The sequence below is a fragment of the Thalia democratica genome, chromosome 9, assembly GCF_965202585.1.
Source record: "Thalia democratica chromosome 9, ktThaDemo2.hap1.1, whole genome shotgun sequence".
NCBI classification, from domain to species: Eukaryota; Metazoa; Chordata; class Thaliacea; order Salpida; family Salpidae; genus Thalia; species Thalia democratica.
The window spans coordinates 12,088,334-12,110,845 of record NC_139173.1 but is presented as its reverse complement, the minus strand read 5'-3'; the positions used below and the strand labels follow the sequence as shown (position 1 = coordinate 12,110,845).

Sequence of the window (22,512 nt, the reverse complement as noted above, 5' to 3'; positions counted from 1 at the left end):
TATTGTATTTGTTTGATAAGGATTTATATATTAGTCTTAATAAAGTATTTAACAGAAAATTAAATTTTTTAACGTAGTTGCCATTTGCGAATTCAATTAAACTTGCACGTGAGTTTTGTATTTTGAAAAGACTCCTTACAAATAGAGCTTATTTAAATCTAACAGTTCTAAATGCTTTTGCCTTATCGACATATTTCTCCAAGGCACATAACGGTAAAATCGTGACAAATTATCACTCACACACAACAGCTAAGATGATAGAAAATTCAAATTTACCAAACTAATAGAAAATAAACCAAAAAAGGTTTTGTTACTTAAAAATAAAATAAGTAAAGTGTTTTCAAATCAGAAGCGATCTTAGAACTGCAGCCAACGCAATTATTTCATATTGTAGCAAAACATGAATTTTATGTTTTAAAAAGTCCCCTTTCTGAAAACATTCTAAAGTTTTAATTTTTTATGATGAACTTAATTTGGATAAACAAATAAAGCTATATAACAAAATTACGAAATACCAAGTTAAAATGGAACAACTTTTAGATAAAATAAAACTTTGTGATGAGGAGCTAGAGAGATCAAGTCAATTGTCTTCTGGTACATCAATTGAAGGAGCTTTAAAATTAGTGAACAAAATAAAATCTGAAAAAAAGTTAATACTTTTTATTAACAAAATATTTATTTATTAAGTTAAGTAGCAATTACAACTTAATCGTTTTTATAAAAATTTTAATGCATTTAAAAACTCTGTTTAAGGTTTTCTATGTTAAAAAGTATTTATGTCTATCATAAAGTCTTAAAAGTGATGGTTATATATATACATTTATAAGTGATATCTTATAGTGAACCTTCAGAAAATGTTTATTGTTGCAAAATGGAGAGTAAGTTTTGAAGTTTTTTTTTACCTTTAAAAAAATATAATTTGGTCCTGGACAAGACATTAAAAGGTAATGTCAAACAAAAGGTTTGTGGTTTACAACTTGATAAACGCACCAAATCCTAAGACCAAACGTTTTGAGCATTGTTTTTGTTGTTTAATAAACTATGATTAATCTTAGTCTATAAGTTTTTCTTTAAACACTACAATAATTAACTTATCTCAAAGTAATGTATAGCTGGATGACTTAAGGGTTTATTTTCATACTAGTCCACTAACCATAATTGTGAGAGCTCAGGTTTATCTGATTAAGTGTTGACCAATAGGTTTTGATGTTAAAATGAACCCAGAGAGCTTTAATACCTTCATTGAGACCCCTACGCTACTAAGCCACTCTTTTTTATTAAATAACTAATTTAAATCCAAAATATTTTTTTAAATTAAAATTGGCCTTTTTTATTTGAAAGCTTGAAGTATATACTATAAGATACTTTGTATAAAACCTTTAACCCCCCAGAAAACATTTGTTGTTGCAAAAAGAAGAATTTTAGACTGATGTTTTTTACTATTAAAAATAAAAACAAAGACAAAAAATCATTTAACTTTCAAGATATAGCCAATTTTGTAAAAATAAAAAACCTGATACACTCTTGTTGAATAATTAAGTATTCTTGGCTGATTTTCTTGGCAGATTTTCTTGGCTTTTTTTAAATGTTACTAATAGTCTATTTCCTCCTTATTTCAAAACAAATTTACATCAATTTTTTAAAAAATATTTTTTTTATTATGAGTAAATTTTATAAAGTAAGTCTTAAAAAACAAAAATGACCAAAGTTTAAAAGAAGTCTTTTTTTTGTTCTAAAAAAAAAATAATTAATAAAATTGTTTCCTCCTAATTACTCAAAATTTGTTAAAGATTATTGTAAGAAAGTTTTACAATTGTTCAGTGGTTCCCAACCTTTCTGATGCCCCGCACCCCTAAAATATTTTTATTTGCTCTCCCACCCCTTGCAGTACATGTAATGATTTATTTAAGAACAAATTTATAGAAAACAATAAAGATTTGTTTATAAATGTTTTTATAGTGGTCTATATTTTAACAAGAATTAAATATATGGAAATTAAAAAATACAACAAACTGCGTAAGTTTTTTTTTTCTAAGGTAAAAAACAGCAGAACTTGCACTCTTTCTGCACTGATAAACGTTTTCTGAAGGTCAAGCAAGTGATTTTTAAGCACATAACTCAATATTTTACCTGCACTTTCTCTAAATAAGTTAAAAAACAATTATCTTTCAATCAAACAAAATAAATATGAATCTTTGTTTCAGCACAAAAACAAAACTTTTATTTTTAACTAACAAAAGTAAAAAAAAAACTAATCCTATTTCTTCAATAAAACTCCTATTGATACGTTATTTGGTAAATACTCACAACGTATTTAACCAAAAATTAAGTTTTTATTTATGCTAGATTTTCTTCAAAAGATTTAGAACTCAACAAAAGATCCACTTAAATCTAATGACCATTTTTTCTTATTTATTATTAAATTATGAATAAATGTAATTCTTTATTATTAAATTAGTATTAAATTTGAAAGCTTATATTAAATTATTCAATTATACTATGGCGTAATTATCAATTTTTTTTTTATGATTTGAATTGCTTTTTAGCTTTAAAAATTGATATTTATGTTTATTGTGAACAAAGTTTTAGCTTACAGTCACCCAAGTTAAAGAAAAATTTCCTTATCTATCAAACAAAATTTAAAAGTCATCTTGCACCCCCTTGAATGCTGCCTTGCACCACCAAGGGGTGCGAGCACCCCTGCTTGGGAAACCCTGCAATAGTTCCTTAAAAAAAGAAGGAGGAACAATTTTTAGTGAAATAGTTTATTTTAGTTTATTTAGCTTTCACCTCTCATAAAGAACCTATTTCACTAAATTTAACACTGGTTTCTCAAAAACTATTTCAAATTTTAACTGGCAATAAAAAATAACTTGTAGCTTAAAGGCATAGGGTGGAAATACTTTTTTTGAAAATTTATTTTATTTAATATAGTTTTTACTAAGCTACAAGATGCTTTTTACAGATTTTAAAAGTTCAAAATAATTTTTGATTTATAGCCAGTCAAAGTTGGAGTCAACAATGGGTTCTTTATGGGAGGTGCAAACTAAAACGGCAAAAATAGACTATTTCACTAAAAATCTATCTTCTACATTTTTTTATATTACTATCTCAAATTTTCAGGAAGTGTTCCTTAAAGTATTTAGAAAATTCTATCGGAAGGGAATTTAAAAAATTAAAAGTTTTTAATAAAAAATAAAGAAAATATAGTTTTTTTTTGTTTTTTTGTTATAAAATTTTTATTTTTTAATTTTAAAAAATTTCTTTTTATTAATTTAATTTTGAAATTTTACATTTCATGTGTGAAACAACTGTATAGATTATAGTTTTTATATAATTAGATAAATTTTTAGCTCCAATTTAATTTGTCAAGCACTATCGACAAGAACTTTTTATAAAACCTTTAATATATTTGTATATCTATTTGTGTATATTGTATATTAATAATTATATTCAACTAAAAAGTTTTCCTGAATCCTTGTGCATTTAAGATTTGCATAGTACATATAATTAATTACTAATTTAAAATATTTTTTTTTTCTAAACATTGGTTATGCTTTTATTAACTTGTATTTCATTTAAAAAAAGCTAGCTTGGGGTTATAAAGTTTTACTCCTGCTTACTAATTATTTAGCAATTTTTGCATTTCAAGTGATTGTTTTGGTAGTAAAACACAGCAGTAACAGATAAAATAGTACGGTGCTCAAAGTACATAGACTTAAGTTTCCATAAATAATATTAGAAGTAACAGGTTTAATAAAAAGTGTTTAACAATTTTATTAAATTTGTAACTGTACTTTCTAATAATTTTGTTAATAAACATATTTTTGTTTACCTAAATTTTATTATATATTTTTATACACTTTTTACATTTTTGTTTTAATCAATGGGTATGTAAATGTTAATTGCACTGTTCAATATTTTTTTAAACAGGTAAACTGTAATACGTTTGTTTAAATTATTGGATTTGATAAACTATTTGTAAAATCATAACTTATTTTCTGTTTCCTTTAAATTTTATTTATTATAATTTAAAACAGAATAAATTGTTTTAAAACTTATTATTTTGTGATACTACTTTTAGGTCTGTTTTAAAAATTTCAAAATAAAAAAATTGCAAAGCAAACAAATTTCAAGGTTTCAAGAAGTTATTTATTTTTTAGGAACTTTGTGTTTAAGTTTTGCCACCCACTTTGAATACTCAGGCTAGTTTGAAGTTTTGTGAAACTTAGGCTGAATAAAGCTTGTTTTGTTTACAAAACTCAGAATAGTTTGAATATTGATTTCTAAATTTCTGTATATTTTTATTACTTGATTTTTTTTTTGTAAAAAGTGTGTTTTTATTAAGTCCTTATGTTATTATATTGAAATTTTAAGGTATTTAAGTTCAACTAACAGCAATTTTAAAAGTTTTTTGCAAACATAAAATTTACTTTTTTTAATTTTCATATAAATTAAAGCAAACTTAAACTAACATAATATAAATCAAATAAGTTTTTGATCATTTAAGCTTGCTTTTTTTGCCTAAAAGAGTGCCATTTGTAGTTGTTGTAGCTTGTTGACAATATAGCTTGTTTGTGTACAACTTTACAAAATAAAATATTCATTATTATACAGTTAAATATGATATTATTTTAGATTATTTCTGAATAAATACTTAGTTGACTTATTAGATTTATTTAAATACATAGATATCTTCAGAAACTTCTTGATGGAAAAAAGTCTTTTAGTGTTGCCCATGTTGCCAGTTCTAACTTAAAAAGTTTATCAGCTATTCTAAATGGAGTTGATTTTATTGGCTCAGAAAATGTTGAAAGAATTTTAGCTCCATATTCTTGTGATTGTGAACCTAACAGGTAAGTCTTTATATTTACTTAGATTTTTACAGTTTGAGTTAACTTATATTCATAAACGTATAGTTTATAAAAGGAAAAAATCTACTTAATTGTTCAGGCCCGTTGCAATACTTTGTTCTATAACAGACCTTAAACATCTATCTTTAAAATTTAGCTTTTTTTGTTCTTCTTTATATTGTATATTTGTTTTTATAATTGTCTGTTAGAACTTAATGTTTTGTTTCTGTCTGTTAGAAAAAGTATTGAATAGAAGATGAATAATATTCTTTAAATTCTAAAGCATTGCATACAAGTTGTAAAAAACAATACCAGTTTAAAAATGTTTTAAAATTTAGGCGACAAATTCTCTTAAAAAGAAAAGTTAAGTTTTTTAGAGTTTTAGTGATTTGAACAATAAATTATATTAGTGCTATTGATGTTGATTTTTATACTTTTTCAATTTTATAAAAACTTATCAAATGTATTTTAGTATAAAAAATATTTGTGTTTATTAGTTTTGTACAGATAATTACAGGGTTGCCACAAACCTGGAATATGACAGTTAGGCTAAAAAAATCGAAAAAACCTGGAATTTTAGATAATTTTTACATGCTTTAAGTAGTTAAATTTTAATTTTACAAGAAAAATCTATCATAGAGATAAAAAAAATTTGTCATCATCAACTTTTTTTAAATACAAAACAAATTTAAAGTAGCTTTACAGTATTCTTAAAATATCGTTATACTGCTTAACACAATTTTTAACCTTAAACTTAACTTTAAAATAAAAACAGACCTAAAGACGTATGCTTTCAAAAAACTGGAAAAAATTAAGAAAATCTGGAAGAAATTTCTCATAAACAAGTGGGAACTCTGTAATTAAAAATATTTTATTTTAATGATTTTATATGTGTTATAAAATTACTTCTACATGTTTACAGTTCAAAGATACAAAAAATACTTGACAGTATATTAAATTATTTGAAATAATAATACTTTTCAGCCAGTCAATTCATGTAGATATTGTAGCAAATTCAGGCTACACATGGGTAAAAGTAATTGCAAGAAAACCAGCTGCCTTACTTTCATGTGCTGCTGGTAAAGGAGAGTATGGCAGCAGAAGCATAATTGATGTTGCTGAGGACTTTTTAAATGCTTCCAAACTGAACAAGAAAGACTATACAATGCCCTTTGTAGTGTTTTATTTTGATGCAGGCGTTGCCGATGTCCTAGCTAAGTATCTAATTTCAATTGGTATAGTAGTATGTAGTAATGACCCAGTTGCTCACCTCAATTGGGCTGACTTGTCTCTACAGCCTTCAGATTATCAAGATGAACATGCAACAGACTTCTTAGACATATATGATTTAGAAAGTACATTAAAGATGGACAACATTAAACTTAGTGACAGCCTAGCTTTGAAGAACAATTTAGAACAAGCCTTTTACTTGTCATGCTGCTGTGCCAGTTTAAATGAAATATCTAATCAAGTTAAAGTATTGAGATATGATTCCAAGTTATCTGATACAATACAAGAACCAGCAATACATAATTTTTCATTAATTAAAGAAGCAAATTTAGATGTGTCTACTCTTTTATCTTTGGTTTCTAATTTAACAAATGGCTGTGGAACATTTAAGTACAGTTCAAAAGTATTAAATGATCATGCAATACAAGAAAAAGAGAATCCCGTTTTGCCTGTTCTAAAACAATTTTTGAAAGAAAAGAAGTTAATAGCCTGTGAAACTGCAATATCCTCTTTTAATGAAATAGTGAAAATTATTGCTGGACCAGAAGAGAAAAAAAGAGCAGATGATCTATTAAAAAGAATAACAATTGTTAAAGATTCGCCTTCAGAAAGGTGTCTTGCTTTACAAACTAGCAGCCAAATTCGAAAACGAGCAATTGTGAGTTGTGTAATGTTGATAATCTGTAGCTTTTGTGTTGAAAATAGGCACTTGTGGTATACAATGCATTTAATCAAAATTTAACATACAATTTTTGTGTAATGATATTTAAAAAAGTAAAATAAAAAGATTCTTGAAACTTTATGACATAATCATTAAAAAGTTGAATTAAATTTTTTGAGATACAAAAGAATGCGCGTTTCATACAGGGTTGCCAAAAAACCTGGAATCCTAAAAAAACCTTAATTTTGATAATTTAGGTAAAAAAAAACTTGAAAAACTTTGAATTTGAGAAATTTAAATAAAAACCTGGAATTTTAAAACTAAAATCACTTAAAAACCTAGAAAAATCTGTAATTTATAATAGTTTACATGTCAAGTAACAAAATTTCAATTAGATAAGAAAAATTAACCAAAAATCTAAACAAAATTGTATCATTTTCATATTTTTATGTTAAAATACACGTTTAAAGTAATTTTACAGTATCTTTTTTTTGATTTTTTACTACTTAAAACCGTTTTTTTTAACTTAGTCTAATTTTGTACTAATAAAAATGGACCGGAAGACTTACTTTTTAAAAACCTAGAAGAAATTTACAAAGACCTTTGGCATATATTTATATATATTTTTTGGCATATATTTACTTTTTTATACATGAATTTTCTATGTTGTTTATGTAACTGTGATACAATATATAACTAACTGCAAAGTTAAACAAAACCCAGTTTGTTGAATTTAGTTTTTTTTTTTTGTAATATAAGTTCATATTAAAAAAATAAAAAGTGTGTTGATTTTAGACAATATTTGGAACTGGCGATGAAAGGCAAGCGGTGACAGTCACTTCTAACAGTGGGTTTGTACGAGCAGCTAGGCAGTCTGGTGTTGACATTACTGCTTTCGAACACCAAGCAAGAGCACTAACTGAAAAAAAAGAAATTGACTAAAGATGATGTTTTTATCAAGAAAAAACTGAATTAGGCTAATATACAAACATTATAAAAACATTAAATTTTAAACATATAACTGTTGAAAAATATTTTTAGGGATATCAAATAGATAATTTTGTATAAAGTGAATAAAATTGATGTAAATTTTTATTATTATACTTTTGTGTAACTTGTGTATTTTATTTGAAGTTTTCATATTGCCAAAAATACTTTTTGATTTTGACCAATGTAAAACTTTTTATATAAAAAAATAGTTTATTGGATACTTCTATAACCTTAATAGAGCATCAAAGCTTAATTTATCATTTTACAAGTGTAAACTTTTTAAATTCCAAAATGGATTTAACATATTGTTTTTGTTTGAAATGAAATATAAAAGTTGTATTTCGGTCTAATTAGAAATTAAATTAAAAAGAAACTAAATTAAAAAATGTAAAAAAATAAAATGATTGCAAGTTCAAAAACTATCATAAAAGGAAGATATTTTTAGGATACAAATATATGTTTAGTTTTATATTATTGTTAAAAAACAATTTTTTTAAACCGGCTTAAAGTATTTTTTGAAATTACTAACAATTTAATTGGTGTTAATGAAAGTATTTATCAAAGATGTTTTTTGCACATTTGTGTCTTAATTTATTTAAAAGTTCTTGAATGTTGTGTTACAAGACTTAAATCTTACTTTTAGTGTATTTACTAATGTTTTGCCATGATATCTGATGGGTAACGAAACAAGTTCACTTTCCAAATCCAAAGAAATAAAAAGTGCGAAAACAAATACAGAAGTTTCTCAACCAGCTCAAATTGTTGTTGTCAAAGAGAAACCACTGAACTTCAGTAAAACAGTAATATTTTTTATATTGTATTTTTTATTGCATCATTGAAATATGGTAGAATAGATACTATTTTAAGAAGATGTTAAATTTCCTATGTATCTATAAAGAATGCATAATGTTTTTATAGTTGTTCAAAGGACCCTAAATCTAGAATTAAAAATATGTGATCACTGACTATTAAGAAATTTCCGACCATAAAAACTTTTTTATTAAAAACCTTATAAACAAATTTTAAAGTTTGTTATAGGGTGGTTCAACTCTTATAACCTACTATCAATTGTATATTAACATGTTGTTTTTGGTAGTATGTACGTTTTTACTTTAGATACATGTGTTACATTTCATTAAAACTTTTCAAACAAAATTGTTATTTAGCACTCTTACTTATGGTTTTCAAAATGTATCAAAAACAATATATATTTTTAAAACTAATAGCTTACATGTTATATAAACTAACACTGTTTATTTTATCTCTAAAACTCTTTGTTTCAAAGTACATACACTTATTTTAAATATTACTGTTTTAAAACTAAATCTTAATATGCATTAAACAAAAACATCGGCGAAAGTCAGCAGAGCAGAATCCTGGACTTTCGTATGCCGTGAGACAGGCTCAAATTTAACATAGGTGTTGATCATACCAATTCGATCATTTGGTAAGATCGTATTGGTATGATCAACCCTTATGTTAATAAGCATTAAAAACCAATAAACGTAGATCAGAGTTTCCAAACTAGGCCAAGTTTTTTCCTTGAGGGTCATTACAGAAATTTAGGAGGCCATGAGCAGCATAGGGGCCACAGGGAGCCATAAGGTCATAGTTACATTAGATATTAATTAATACAAGATTAATGAAACTTTTATTAGATATTCTGAAGTTGATGATTAAGAGAAAAAAAATAAAAAGGTCTTAGGCGGTTTTAATGGTAGTTAGAGGAATAAAATTCGAAAATAGAATAAAGGAATAAAAAATTGAAACACATCTTGTTGAAGAGAGCCATAGCCTTTTTAATTTCTTTTAAGCCGAACCTTTTGAAAAAAAAAGTTTGGGAAACCCTGACGTAGATGGTCGTAGTAGTATTTGATAAAGTTTTTTTGTAGAATACTAATTTACAAGCGTGTATACTTTGATAAGATTCTATCTCTTATTTGAATTTTAAACTCAATTTTTTAATAACCCTACTTAGAAAAACTTTAAAAAATACCTTGCATTTCTTTATTAGATAATGCTCCTTTACTACTAATTATGCATTTACTTTTTTGCCTCCTTGCTTGATATATCCCCCTGATAACTGATTTCCCTTAAGTAGATGTTTTTGCTCACTTTAGGAACTCTGACTAAGACACTTACCACTTTTATTTAAAGGTAAAACAAAGACAAAAGTAAACTTATATGACAGATAGTTATTATCATTTAACTTTCTTCATAGATAATTGAATGTTTAATAATACTACTCTTGATGTTTTTCAAATAAAATGTTTTATAATAAATTATTTTATTACACTTTTAACATTTTATAGAGTACACGCACTTGATTTTATTTACAACTTAATGTTAAGATATTTATAAGTCTTCAGTACTTTCTAATTACTTGACAATTGTTTTATTTTTGTTTTTTTACTAAGTTATTTTAATTTCATTAGAAAAAATTATAAAGAAAGTAGTTTATAATATTCTACTCAAAAATAAATCAAAGTTTCTAGTTTTGTTTTTACTACTACTTCAAACAATTAATTTAAATATATTTTATAAGATCAATCAATAAACTCTGTCTGCAGTTTTTCAGGCTAATTGTTGCTGTAAGCTTAGGGAACTTTTGTGTAATTAATTAAATAAATATATCTGTTTTGTAGAACTTCAAAAAACTTGAAAACTAAACAAGAAATTTTGTTAACAGGAACAACAAGAAACAGTTTCAAGATTAGAAAATTGTGTAAAGTTTGAGCCGTTGGTGCCAAACTTATCTTCACGAGCCGACAGCAGACCACACTCTACAGAGCTCGTTCACAAGTTTTCGCACGAGCCTGCTTTCAAATTGTCTTCGAATTTGAAGAGACACATACAAAGTTGTTCCAAATCTGTTAAGCAACAACAGTCTTCTATTTGCAATCAAATTAAGGTTACAAAAATAAAAATAAAAAAATAAATTGTTAAAGCTAATAAATAAGTTTTTTTTATTAAGTTATAAAGTAGTCTTAAACTTATAGCTCACGAGTAAAAAAGACATTTAAATGTAAAACATGAACTAGTATACTTCGTACAGTTAGATTGATAATGTTTTTCTTCTTTATAACAGGAAGTCGACAAGGTTGGTTTGTTTGTGACACAAAAACTAGTCGACCGCCAGCGCAAATTTTCACAAGTGGCGATTAGTTCCAAACAAGTAGACGATATTTCTTTAAGCTTGGAGCGTATTGAGACATCGTTGCACAAAGCTTTCCAACTTGCTGATCAGCTTAACATGATATTGCCTGAAAAAGACAGGTATTTTTGTACTATCAAAACTTCAACTTTTGAGTGCAAATCAATTTGATACTGAACAAGCATATATTTAACAATGACTTTTTCAAACGTTATCCTTTTGAAAACCAAAAATAAAACACAGAATAAAAGAAGATGAGCTACAATAACTTTTTCAATAAACTTGTGTCTCACGCCTACCACTCGAGCAAAGCGAACAAGTTTTGTTCAAAAGTGTACAATGACAAAACTGACCTCTACAAGTACTATGCTCTAAGAGTTTTGTTCATGAGCCAACGGTCGTCTTTTAGTACGGACGCTTCTGAAGAAAAATCTAAAGGTTGTTTTAGTTGAAGATAATTAAAATAAGTTTATATAAAGTTTAGTATTTCTGAAGATTGATTTTGTAAATTTGATCAGTTATAAATGCGATTTAAATGCTTAGCTATGATATTTGACGTAAAACATTACAGTTTATTTTTGTAATAAATTTTTGGTATTTCTATGTCTTCTAGAAATGCACGACAATTCAAACTCTAAAAAAAAATTTAAAGACCATATCTCTAAAAGTAATTAATATTTGAAAAACATGGTTTGCATCTTTATTTATTATTTACAGATTTTTTTTTGCAAAATATTAAGTATTTTTTGAGATATGGCTATATAAGTAATGAAATATACTATTTTTTACTAGATTTTAAATTTATTTTGATGTTATTCTTTTGTTGATTTTTATTTTACAATCATGATTTTATTAATTAGACCTACAACCCCTTTTTTCGTTTAGAAAATTTTAGAACTACTTTTTGAGATGTAGTCTTTAAAATATATTTAAAAGAGTTTGAATTGTCAGAATTTGAATTCCAATGTAACCTTCTGTTAAAAAGGTTAATAAGTTTATTTTTAAATTAAATATTTGAAACTGTTTTAGTTTTTGTATTTTTAATGTTTTTTGTAAGTTTATGTGTGATTCAGTATAACAAAACTTAAACGTATTTTATTTTTATCTTTTTAAATGTCTTCAAATCAAAACTTTCTAACTTTATATAAAATTAATGCAAAAAAAATTGCTAAGGTTTTAAAAATTGTTTATAACTGAGAGTTAGTTTCGAAAATAACTAAAGTTTCTACTAAAACACAATCTTTCTTTATTGATATGTTTTTAAGTCAATTCCACAAATTAAGTTTTAGACAAAAATTCTTACTCACGAGTCGAAACGGAAAAAGTTGTCTTTGATGCGAACAAAAAAGCAATGTCGAGTGCAGATAAAATCTCAGAAGAAGTATCTAAAAAAACAATTGTTTCAACTATGAAAGATTATATATTAAAACGAAGAGATTACACTAAAAAGTTCACGGAAAACAACACTATCACTCCAATGCAGGTGTTTTCCCATATACTGTTTTAAAACTGTGTATGTTAAAGTTAAATTCGTTAAAAACTAACTGTCGAAAATGTGTTAGTCTAATATAAAAATACAACAGGCTATGAGTGAATATTTACTTGCTCCATCGCATCTTGAAGGTCTGCGAATTATTAAAGTTAGAAGCCCGGTATCATTAGGTAAAAAGCTGTCTGTCTACTTAGAAAAAGATGTGGAACAAAAAGCGATAAAAGTCAGTTTAAAAGCAATAATTATCATAAACAAAATAAATAAAGTAATTATTTTATTCTTCAAAATATTAATGAAATAAGTGGTCAACAAAACATGAGATAACATATGATAAATTTAAAAACTTTAAGTTTTAAATTTTATAGAAATTTGTTTATGAATATTTTGATATGTTGAAAAGTTTTGAAACGCAAATAAAAACACTTATGCTTATTCTTATGAATACTGTTTTGTATATGTTTTAACTAGTACAATTTATTAGCTAATAACACATCATTTTACTTAAGAAAGTCAACTACTTTTTAATTTATAAATATTTTATTTATAAAATTCTATTGCTACTCATAGTCTTGTATTAGATATAGATAGTACTTTTATAAATGCTTGTACAAAATTTTGTTTCAATTAAAAACTTGCTAGGTACATGGCAGCTTGCAGGAGCTCAATAACAAGAAAAAAGCCCTCAAACAAGCAAAAAGCTCTAAGAAGCCTTTTCAAAGGCTTACCGACTTGTTTCACGGAAAAGAAAAAGAAGAAAAGTTTTCTGTTTTAAGTTCAAGTTCCGGGAGAGTTGTTGCGTATGCTGCCGCAATGTTTGTTTTGCGCTATATTTTTTACACTTAATTAAGAAGACTTTTGTTTAACCTATGTATTTTATAAAGGATATTTTTTTGTTTACAGAGAATCACCATTAATGTTATATTATGTACCTTTTTGTAAAGCGAAATTTGATGTAAGAATTAAGTTATTTATATGTATGGTTGTCTTTTAGTTTAAATTTAAGTTATCTATATTTTATATAGTTTTACGATGACTCATAGTAATTTATAGATAAAAAAAGGTATAATTTCGTATAGTTTAGTTTTGGGTACTATAAACTCTAAAGCGCTTGCAGTTTATTATAATTTAATTTTTTGCTAAAGTGAGTTAAGTTGACTTAACTTAAATAAAAACATCATGTCGTTTTAAAAGCACTTATGTAAAATGAGTAAATATTTCAAAATACAGTAGCTGTTTTTCCGTTAGTAGATAAAGCTTTTGAAAACTCAACATGTTTTATAGTTAAAAACCCATTAATATCTAGTGTTTGTCTAAATTTTTCAAAGTCCTAAGAATACTATTACTTATATTTACTTTAACAGTTTAAGAATCTTCTTTTTCACTTTTTATAGTAATTTTTTTAAATGTTTTATTCTAAAATTGTTATTGTTTAAGTTTTAAATTTCCACTAATCCATTTTTATGTTGAACACTTTTATTCTGAATTTATTCTGACTCATTGAAAAACTTACAGGAACGGGATAGTGTGCATGGGAAAGTTCATTTGTTTTGTGAACACCGGTTCTTCAAGCATGTTCGCTGAGAGCCTTCACTCGCTCGCCGATACTGCCAACCAGCTGCTTCTGTTTTGGGGAGTCAACGAATCTCTCAAGGTTTGTTATACTGCTGTAGTATAGGCTTACAAAGAATTTATTTTGATTTTCGTTAGATTTTTATATTTAAGCAGTATTTTTCGATTACAAAGCAGAAAATTCATAAAAAATAATTAATTCATAAATAAATAAACTTATTAAGTAATTTTAGATATATATTGCTATTATCATAAATATAGTCTTAAATTCAAGTTTTTTTATTTTTACTCCATTATTTTTGTGAAATAACTTTTTTTTTTGTATACAGAATTTATACATATTAAAATATAAGTATTCTACAATTTTTTACTAGAATAAGTCTAAACTTTTAAAATATATATTAGCTAATGATTGAATAATATTTTTATACTATTTCATAATTTGAGTATTTAAAAATGTTACTGATTCACCAAAAACAGAGGCAATTACACATTTGAATATTTAGTACTAACATTATTTACGAATAACTTTCAAACTGTAAATAAATTACAAGCTCTTTACAACTTGCCAACAGAAGCCTGACCCGGAGCACCCGTACGGCAGGCGAAACATGCGCCACATAATGTCGCTGATATCCGGCGTGGGCATATTCTGCTTGGGAAGCGGCGTGTCCGTGTACCACGGCATTCATATGCTGATCAGCGGCGACGTTGCCGTTCACGATGTGGCCACCTCCACCGTGAGTTTTTAGAATTTTTAAAATTTTTAGTTTTTATAAGCCTTAATATAGATTTAAAACTGATATTAACAATGATTGTGTTACTGTTTTCATAAGAATCACCAAGTCAAGTAGAATTACTAGTGAACTAATGACCATGTTTGATGTAGAATTAAACAAGTTATTTTATGTATATTGAACAAGACAAAAGATTCTACTGGTCAGGCTTGCCATAAAACTCGAAAAATCTGGGGTTTAAAAGTTTAAAAAAGTCTCATAAAACCTTTAAACTTGAAACAAAAATAATTAAAAGACCTGAAATTTTATGCAGTTTTTCCATATAAAACAATAAAAGATAGAAAAACCCTACATATTCAATAATTTTGTTTTGTACTACTCAGAGTTTTGTTTATTACAAATTACTCTATAGTAGTGACAATAATAGTAGTGATCTACCAAATCCAAAAGTTTCTGACCAGGTCGGATCTTAATTTGAAGAAATTATTCGGATCCGGCCGGGTCCAAACCTTATTTTGAAATGAGTATCTGGTCAGATCCGATTTCAAATCCAAAAAGGCATTATACAGCCGGATCCGAATACTAGGATTCGGTAGATCACTAATTTAAAGTCGCTTTAGAGTAGTTTTAGATATTACATATTATTTAAGACAATTTTTTTTTTATCTTTTATTTAATTTTATACTAAAATTGGACTAAAAAAATCTGCAACCCTGGGATAGCACAAGCAAAACTAAATATTATATGCAATTGATTATATTTTGCATCGATATGCTTTGTTTACAGCGGTTTCGTTTTTAAGCCTATTTAATTTGATAGCTAAGTTTTTTATGTACACGTTTAAGGTTATTTAGGTAAGTTTGTATTTATACTGAAAGGATATACCAACAATTCCCAACCGAGATCATTTCCCACCGCACAATTCCCACTCAAAAATTATATTTACTTTGTTTATTAATTTTTATATTGGTTTACTTTTTTTATTTTGTTTTTAATTTATTTTTAACTACCTCTGTCACCCCAACCCTTGGTCGTTAAGCGGTTCTCGGATTTGGTCGGGTTGGAATTGTGCGCTGGTGAGAAATGATCGCGGGTTGGAGTGAGCGGTTCCCACTGAAAGGCATACTGAAGTATAAAATAAAGTTTTAGCAGTAGTCTGCAAAACAAATATCGAATCAACGTTTTATTGTAAAAAATTATTTGAGTTTTACTGCTACAAAGTAAAAAATAAAAAAAATTTAGCAGTATTTTAATAAAATTTTCAATTGTGTACTAATCTTAAAGATAAAATATATGGAGTATAACAGTACATACAGTTTTAGCCATAATGAATTAACAAAAAATATCAAAAATGCTTACTTAGTTTATGTATTAGTACTATTATTGTGTTTTTATTTTTCTCAAAACTTTTGTATTATAAAAGTATTAATGTATGTAGTTACAAAAAACAGTTTACAAAGTACTCTTCTGTATTCCACTAACATATTGTCACAACACCGTCATAATTTTTTTTATAAATGGTTTATGCCAGTGGTTATCAAAATGTGAACCTGTGCACACATTGCAACACACCTGTGCTTAGAAATTATTTTACTGTGTACATAAAATTTCGTAAGTAAAAAAGTTTTTTTAAATTGACGTTTGTTTTGTGTTTTTATACTAAAAACAAATATTTAAAACACAATTTATTAGTTCTTAAGGTATTGTTTATATATTAAGAAACTCAAAACATAAAAAATAGCTGTTTTTTAATAGTACGATGTATTTTTTCTAGTCTATTCTTAGTGTGCTAAGATTTTAAATAGTTTGAAGACCACTGGTTTATGATATTGAATTTTTAAACCTAAAAAATCCTTGTACATTTAAATACTATCAAATGTATTTGTACATCTATCAAATGTAGCAATATTTCGTTTGAAAATAATTGATAGTCAACAGTTTTACTAAACTACTGCATGATGCTATAAAACATACACTTTTTCGTGAGTAATGATGGTTTTAAATTTAAGAAATTAAAACTTGTGTTTTAGTTTTTTTGATATTTTATTCTTTGTTAAGGAAATAATGAAAGAAAGTCAAAACTAATCAGTATTGTAGAATATTATTCCTTTTAATAAATTTATGGTGTATATTTAATATGGTAAATGTGAATTTTATAACTAGTAGGCTTTGCCAATTTATAGTGTCATACAACTTATAGTAAATAGATCTCTTTGTATTTATTTCTAAAAACTGTTAAAGCTAAGAAATCAAAACTAACACTAAATGATATTTTAAATAAAGTCGTGGTTATGTAATTTTTTGAGATGAAGTCAGTTTAAATAATGTATTTAATTGTTGTACAGTCTTTTGCAATACTTGGAGGGTCGTTCATACTGGAATCTACATCTCTGTATTTTGCATTGAATGTGACACGCAAAAATGCGTTAAAGCATAACCTTCCATTGTTAAAGTACAGTGAGTTTACATATTATGATAGTTTTAAAAAAACTATTTCTGCTATTAGTATTGAATCATAAAATATTTTGTACAGGAAAATCTGCTCTTAAAGTATATATTTACTTATGTTTTATATGCAATAATTAACTACTAACAAAGCTTGTGATTTTAATGAAGTTTTAGGTAAGGTTAAAACTCAATATTATTGCAGTAAAAACAGCGGGAGATCCTTCCACCAACGTTGTTTTACTCGAAGATGCGGCTTCTTGTTGCGGCCTCGGAATCGCTGCTTCAGCTATCTGGCTTTCATATTTTACTGGTGTGTTTTAAGAAAAAAATTTAAATTGAACTTAATTTATTTTTGTATATGTTTATTCTTTCAAGACTTTATTATGCAATATAAGTTTCGGTCAAAGACCTCGTCATTGCTTAAATAAAAAATCTAATAAGGTATGTACCAATCAAAGAAAATAGAATTTAAACAATTAAATTAAAGTTTTACTTACAAATAAACTGAATTAAAATCTTTGACCAAACCTAGTCTCATAATAAAGTCGTAGAAATATCTCCTCTAGTAATTGAGATCTCTTTATTTGTTTTCTAAAAATCAAAACGTATAATATATTTTTGTTTCTAAAATTTTATAATAATTTCTCAGACAGTGGAATTTTCGACGCAATGGGTTCTATTGCAATTGGTGGTTTGTTGGGAGCTTTAGCGACTTTTATTGTTGCCACCAATATAAACTTCTTGGTTGGCAGGTCAATACCCCAAGGTAGACTCGATTTGCTGCAACAACAGTTGGAAGACGACGTTGTAGTTAGGTTGTTTTATGTTAACATTAGTTTCGACACTTAACAATAAAGATTTTTTCTAAATTGCTTTTGAGAGATGATCTTTGCAATACAAATTAAATAGTTTAAATAACCTCGTTTACATTGTGACGTAATTATTAGTTGCAATGAATATATTTTTCATTAGTTAACGACAATAAATTTTGAATCAGTTATCTTTCCCATTAACGTGAGTTGTTTGTTTATATTATAATTTGTTGTTTTGTTGTTTAATTTAGCTTACTTTACTTATTTTAGACTTAATAATCATAAGTATTATATAGTTTTATAACAGTCGGATTTAGTATTAAGTATTTTACCTATTAATAACTATTATCTGTAGAAAATATCTTATTTTAATGAAAACATGTACACACATATTCTATTCTATGCTTCTATTCTCTCATTACAGTAATTATTTTTTTACAGAATCCAGTTGAAGTGTGTTGATTCGTTGACACACAGAAACATATGTTGATAGTTGGTATAAGTATTTTTTACTAGAATTTTTAATATTTAATTACTTCATTAACAACCAATAAAGAATTTTTTTTAAGTTTTGCGATTTTAGTGTTCATTTAATTAGTTAAATGTGTTTTAAGGGCATAAAGAGGGTAAATCACTCTTTTCACAAGTTTGTCTTGTCTTATTGAGTTTTAACTAAGCTACAGTTACATTTTATAAATTTAAAAAACTCAAACTAATTTTGAGATATAGTCGGTTGAAGTAGGAAACTACGATAGGTTCCTTATAGGAGGCGCAAACTAAAGCGGTGAATAACTAGAAATCACTAAAAATCTATCTCCTCCTACGTTTTTAAAGATAATTACCTCAAACTTTCAGGAAATGTTCCTTGCAATATTAAGAAAATTCTGTTACAACAAAATTCAAAAAAAATGTGACAAAACAACAAAAAAACATTTTTTTTTTTATAAAGTTACATTTTTGAACTTTGTACTGACAGAATTTTTCAAATATTGTAAAAATCATTTACAAAAATTTTGAGATAGTTATCTCACAAAACGTAAGAGGAGATAGATTTTTAGTGATTTCTAGTTATTAGCCGTTTTAGTTTGCGCCTCCTATAAGGAACCTATCGTAGTCTCCGACTTTGATCGGCTATATCTTTAAAGTTATTTTGAATTTTATAAATCTGTAAAAAGCAACTTGAAGCTTAGTTAAAACTCAATAAAATAAAATTGTTAAAAAAGTGATTTACCATCCCCCTATGCCCTAAATCTACTATAGAAGTCTATTACGGACATCGAGTACTTTATAAACTGATCTAGATCAAAAATTTATTATATTTTAAAAAATAATTGTAACTTTTTAGTAAAACAGATTTTCTAAATGTACGTAGAAAATAATTATCATAAAGAATTATAATTGTCATCAATAACGAAGTTGTTAGGTTGGGTTTTGTAAGGTTATGCTGAATTGAATATCATATTCAATGAATTTTTAAGAATAAATTGTTTAATTTTTAAAGGCAGTATAAACTTAAGATTTATTTCTACATAATATAAGGTAGTGATTGACCCTTTATATATAAAACTTAGCTTGTATTTTATAAGCTGTGAATTAGCACCTGGTATCTAAGATATAAATAAACTAATAAAAATAACTTCTTAAATACAATGTATTTAACTATATTTTTTGAATACTTAACGTCGGGCTAAACATAAATTAACCGATGATTACTATTAATTACACTGCTGAACTAAGAAATGGTTTCGTTCTATTTGTATTGAAAATAAATTTTACTTTTTTTTTTGTACATGATATAAAGTAATTTTGGCAATACTTCTTGTGAAACCTCTAATAAGTTGCTGTGTATAATTACTGGAAAAAGTTCTTAGTTTATTCAAACTACAAATACTTAAAATTTCCTTCCAATGTGCAACTTTTGATTTATAACTCGAAATTTTATACAGGGGAGTTTACGATGTCAAAGCAACGATGACTTCAGCAGACGAGTTCAAATTCAAAGCTGAAATAGATTTTGATGGCATGGAGGTCACTAGAGCTTACCTGTCGCAACTCAACCGTGAACACGTGCAAAGAGAATTTCAAACTGCCAAAACCGCCGTAAGTTGTTCCCGAATAGTAGCAAACTTGATTAAGATGGCTAATAGTACTGTAATATGTACGTAAAAAATTTTAAAATACTTGGCTATAAGAGTTAAAGATTGCCGTTTTAAATTTGTTCTCCTTTTCAACACTATACATATGACGTTAAAGTTTTATTTTTGAAAATTTATTTGTTTCTTGTATAAATGGTCAGATATCATTAAAAAAATACTTTACATATTAATAAAACAGCTTAGCAGCTGTTCACTTTGGACAACAACTTTTTAAATTGTGAAAATTGCGCTCATAATAAATAGTTGTCTCTATTGTATAGCTAGAATAATTTTTTAATGTATGAGTATTGATTTTACATACGTGTATATAAAATTTATACCATATCTTTTAAAACTTTAATTATATACAATATTTTTATAAAAGGAAATTGTGTAACAAAATTAAAAGTATTCACAATTGTTTTTAAATCTGGCACGGTTTCAAATTCCTGGTAGGATATTAGTTTTACTTATAATTATTTCCTGTAAAAATAAAAAATAAACTATATAGTTGCAGTAAATTAAATAGGTCCAAGATCTTTGAATTGTTTACTTTTTTACTAAGTTTCAATAAATACTTAATAATGTTTATTTTATTACACTCCCGATAAACTAAATTTTAGTAATTTATTTGTTATAATTTAAAAATTAAATGTTTTGTTATTTTTTGAAACTTTTTAGTACGCTAATAAATAAAACATCTCAGACCCATTTAAATTATTATCAATAATTTAATTTACTTTTTTATATAAGCATAAATACTGATGACTAAAACTAATAATCTTTTCGAGAGTTAGAATCCGTTCCTTAAATAAGGTTGCCACATAACATAGATTTCCCTGAAATTTTACATTTTAAGCAAAAAAAAAAAGAAACAACCTGCAACGTAAAACAATTTTGCATTTAGAATAATGAATTTAGATAAGAAACGAGAAAATTATCTTAAACAATAATTATTTGTATCATTTAGAATTATATATACCATAAAGACATTTAAAGTAGCATTACAGTAGGTTTTCAATATTTTTATACTATTAAAAACAATGTTTATTTATTTTTAAAAATGGACTAAAAAACTTGTGCTTTAAAAACCTTGAAGAAATTCAAAACACCTGTAAAAAAATTCAAAAATCCTATAGCAACCCTGCTTAAATCTTAACAACAGCGCATATATTCTTAATAGTTTCAAGTATGAAAGTTGTAGTAAAATAATTACTTTATTAAACAGATTAGAATTAAATGTAGTAAAAATAATTAAGTAGCATATTAGTAATTGAATTTTATGTATATATAATTCAGTTATCGTAGGTATCAGTATATCAAAGTTACGATAGTTAAGTAAAAATAAATTCTAAAAACGTGAATTTATCTAAACGTGTTTATTCGAAACGCATCACCGTTATAAATTTTATAAATGGCTTAAGTAAATTTATTTAGAAACCCAAATATTTCTTAAAAGCACGACTAATTTATAAAAAATAAAATAAAGCATCAATGCAACCACAATAAATAAAAATAACAACACTACTTTTACTGAATTTTGTTTGAAAACAAAGAAAAAACCGCATTTCTGTTTTCACTCTGTTTTTTCTTTAAAATATGTATAAAATTTCCTATTTACTCTATCATTACAATTTAAAGTTTTATTTTACTTAATTTTTGATAGCTCATACAGAGTATATTTTTAAAAATGTACATGTTTTTCTATGAGATTTAGTGCTTATTTGTACGAAATGTTTAAAGACTTTATGCGACAGTTAATGGAAAAGCAATTATACACAACCATATTACTAAAAATCTAAAGATTTTAATAAAGCATCGAAGAAATTGGATTCAAGTCTTAGTTTTCGTCGTTAAATTTACTAAACTTAAGAAAATTGTCTCTATATACTTGTTAACGACTGAGCTGAAATGTTATGAGTTAGGTGAAACAAAGTATTGAGGATATTTATACAAAAAGCAACTTTTAGGAGGAGATAGATCAGCTTCTTCTTCAGCACGGAGAACAGGTGATCGATGAATTGGGTGCTCAGGTTGACAGGTTGGAAGGACAACTTAAAAGAAAAAATCCCGACCTGCGGCACATTGATCTCGAAGTTTTATGATGTTGTGCCGGAATATAATTTATTTAATTTATTTAAAAAGATAACTAAATAGATAGTTTTAACTTTAAAAATAATCTTATTGTATGACTGCTTAAAAATAACTTCAATAGCATTCTTCTTATGTTAGTTTTTTTTAGCATTTAGTTAATTTTTAAAATTAAAAATATACCAAGCAATTTTAAAAATAAAGATGATTAATTTATGTATGACTTTGTGAAATGTTATTTTGAAAAATAAATTATGAGTTTGTTTGAAATTTTAGTATATTTTAGTCATTATCAATATTTATTTATAATGAACTCTGTTAACTTCAGTTTAAAACAACA

The 22,512-nt window shown here is 26.0% G+C and overlaps 3 protein-coding genes across 4 annotated transcripts; all 3 read left to right on the top strand.

Annotated features, from left to right (window-relative positions):
* The first annotated feature begins 492 nt into the window (after positions 1-492).
* Positions 493-7,776, top strand: LOC145843825 (UPF0415 protein C7orf25 homolog). The gene is made up of 4 exons (XM_082951064.1): positions 493-649; positions 4,692-4,856; positions 5,838-6,741; positions 7,540-7,776. The coding sequence occupies exons 1-4, from the start codon at positions 525-527 to the stop codon at positions 7,684-7,686; spliced, it is 1,341 nt and encodes a 446-aa protein (XP_082807190.1). The 5' UTR covers positions 493-524; the 3' UTR covers positions 7,687-7,776.
* Positions 7,777-8,408: 632 nt separating this feature from the next.
* On the top strand, positions 8,409-11,059 carry LOC145844827 (BLOC-1-related complex subunit 5-like). The gene is made up of 3 exons (XM_082952247.1): positions 8,409-8,534; positions 10,424-10,645; positions 10,823-11,059. The coding sequence occupies exons 1-3, from the start codon at positions 8,409-8,411 to the stop codon at positions 11,057-11,059; spliced, it is 585 nt and encodes a 194-aa protein (XP_082808373.1).
* On the top strand, positions 10,871-22,447 carry LOC145843824 (proton-coupled zinc antiporter SLC30A9, mitochondrial-like). 2 transcript variants are annotated; one of them, XM_082951063.1, is made up of 12 exons: positions 10,871-11,010; positions 11,132-11,326; positions 12,178-12,371; positions 12,472-12,603; positions 13,020-13,192; positions 13,893-14,031; positions 14,525-14,689; positions 17,032-17,143; positions 17,337-17,444; positions 17,784-17,949; positions 19,893-20,046; positions 22,052-22,447. In XM_082951063.1, exons 2-12 carry the CDS (start codon positions 11,143-11,145, stop codon positions 22,184-22,186), a joined length of 1,662 nt encoding a protein of 553 aa, XP_082807189.1. In that variant the 5' UTR covers positions 10,871-11,010; positions 11,132-11,142; the 3' UTR covers positions 22,187-22,447. The 2 variants fall into 2 exon arrangements, with proteins under 2 accessions (XP_082807189.1, XP_082807188.1); XM_082951062.1 differs by having other exon boundaries at positions 12,172-12,371.
* The last annotated feature ends 65 nt before the right edge of the window (positions 22,448-22,512 follow it).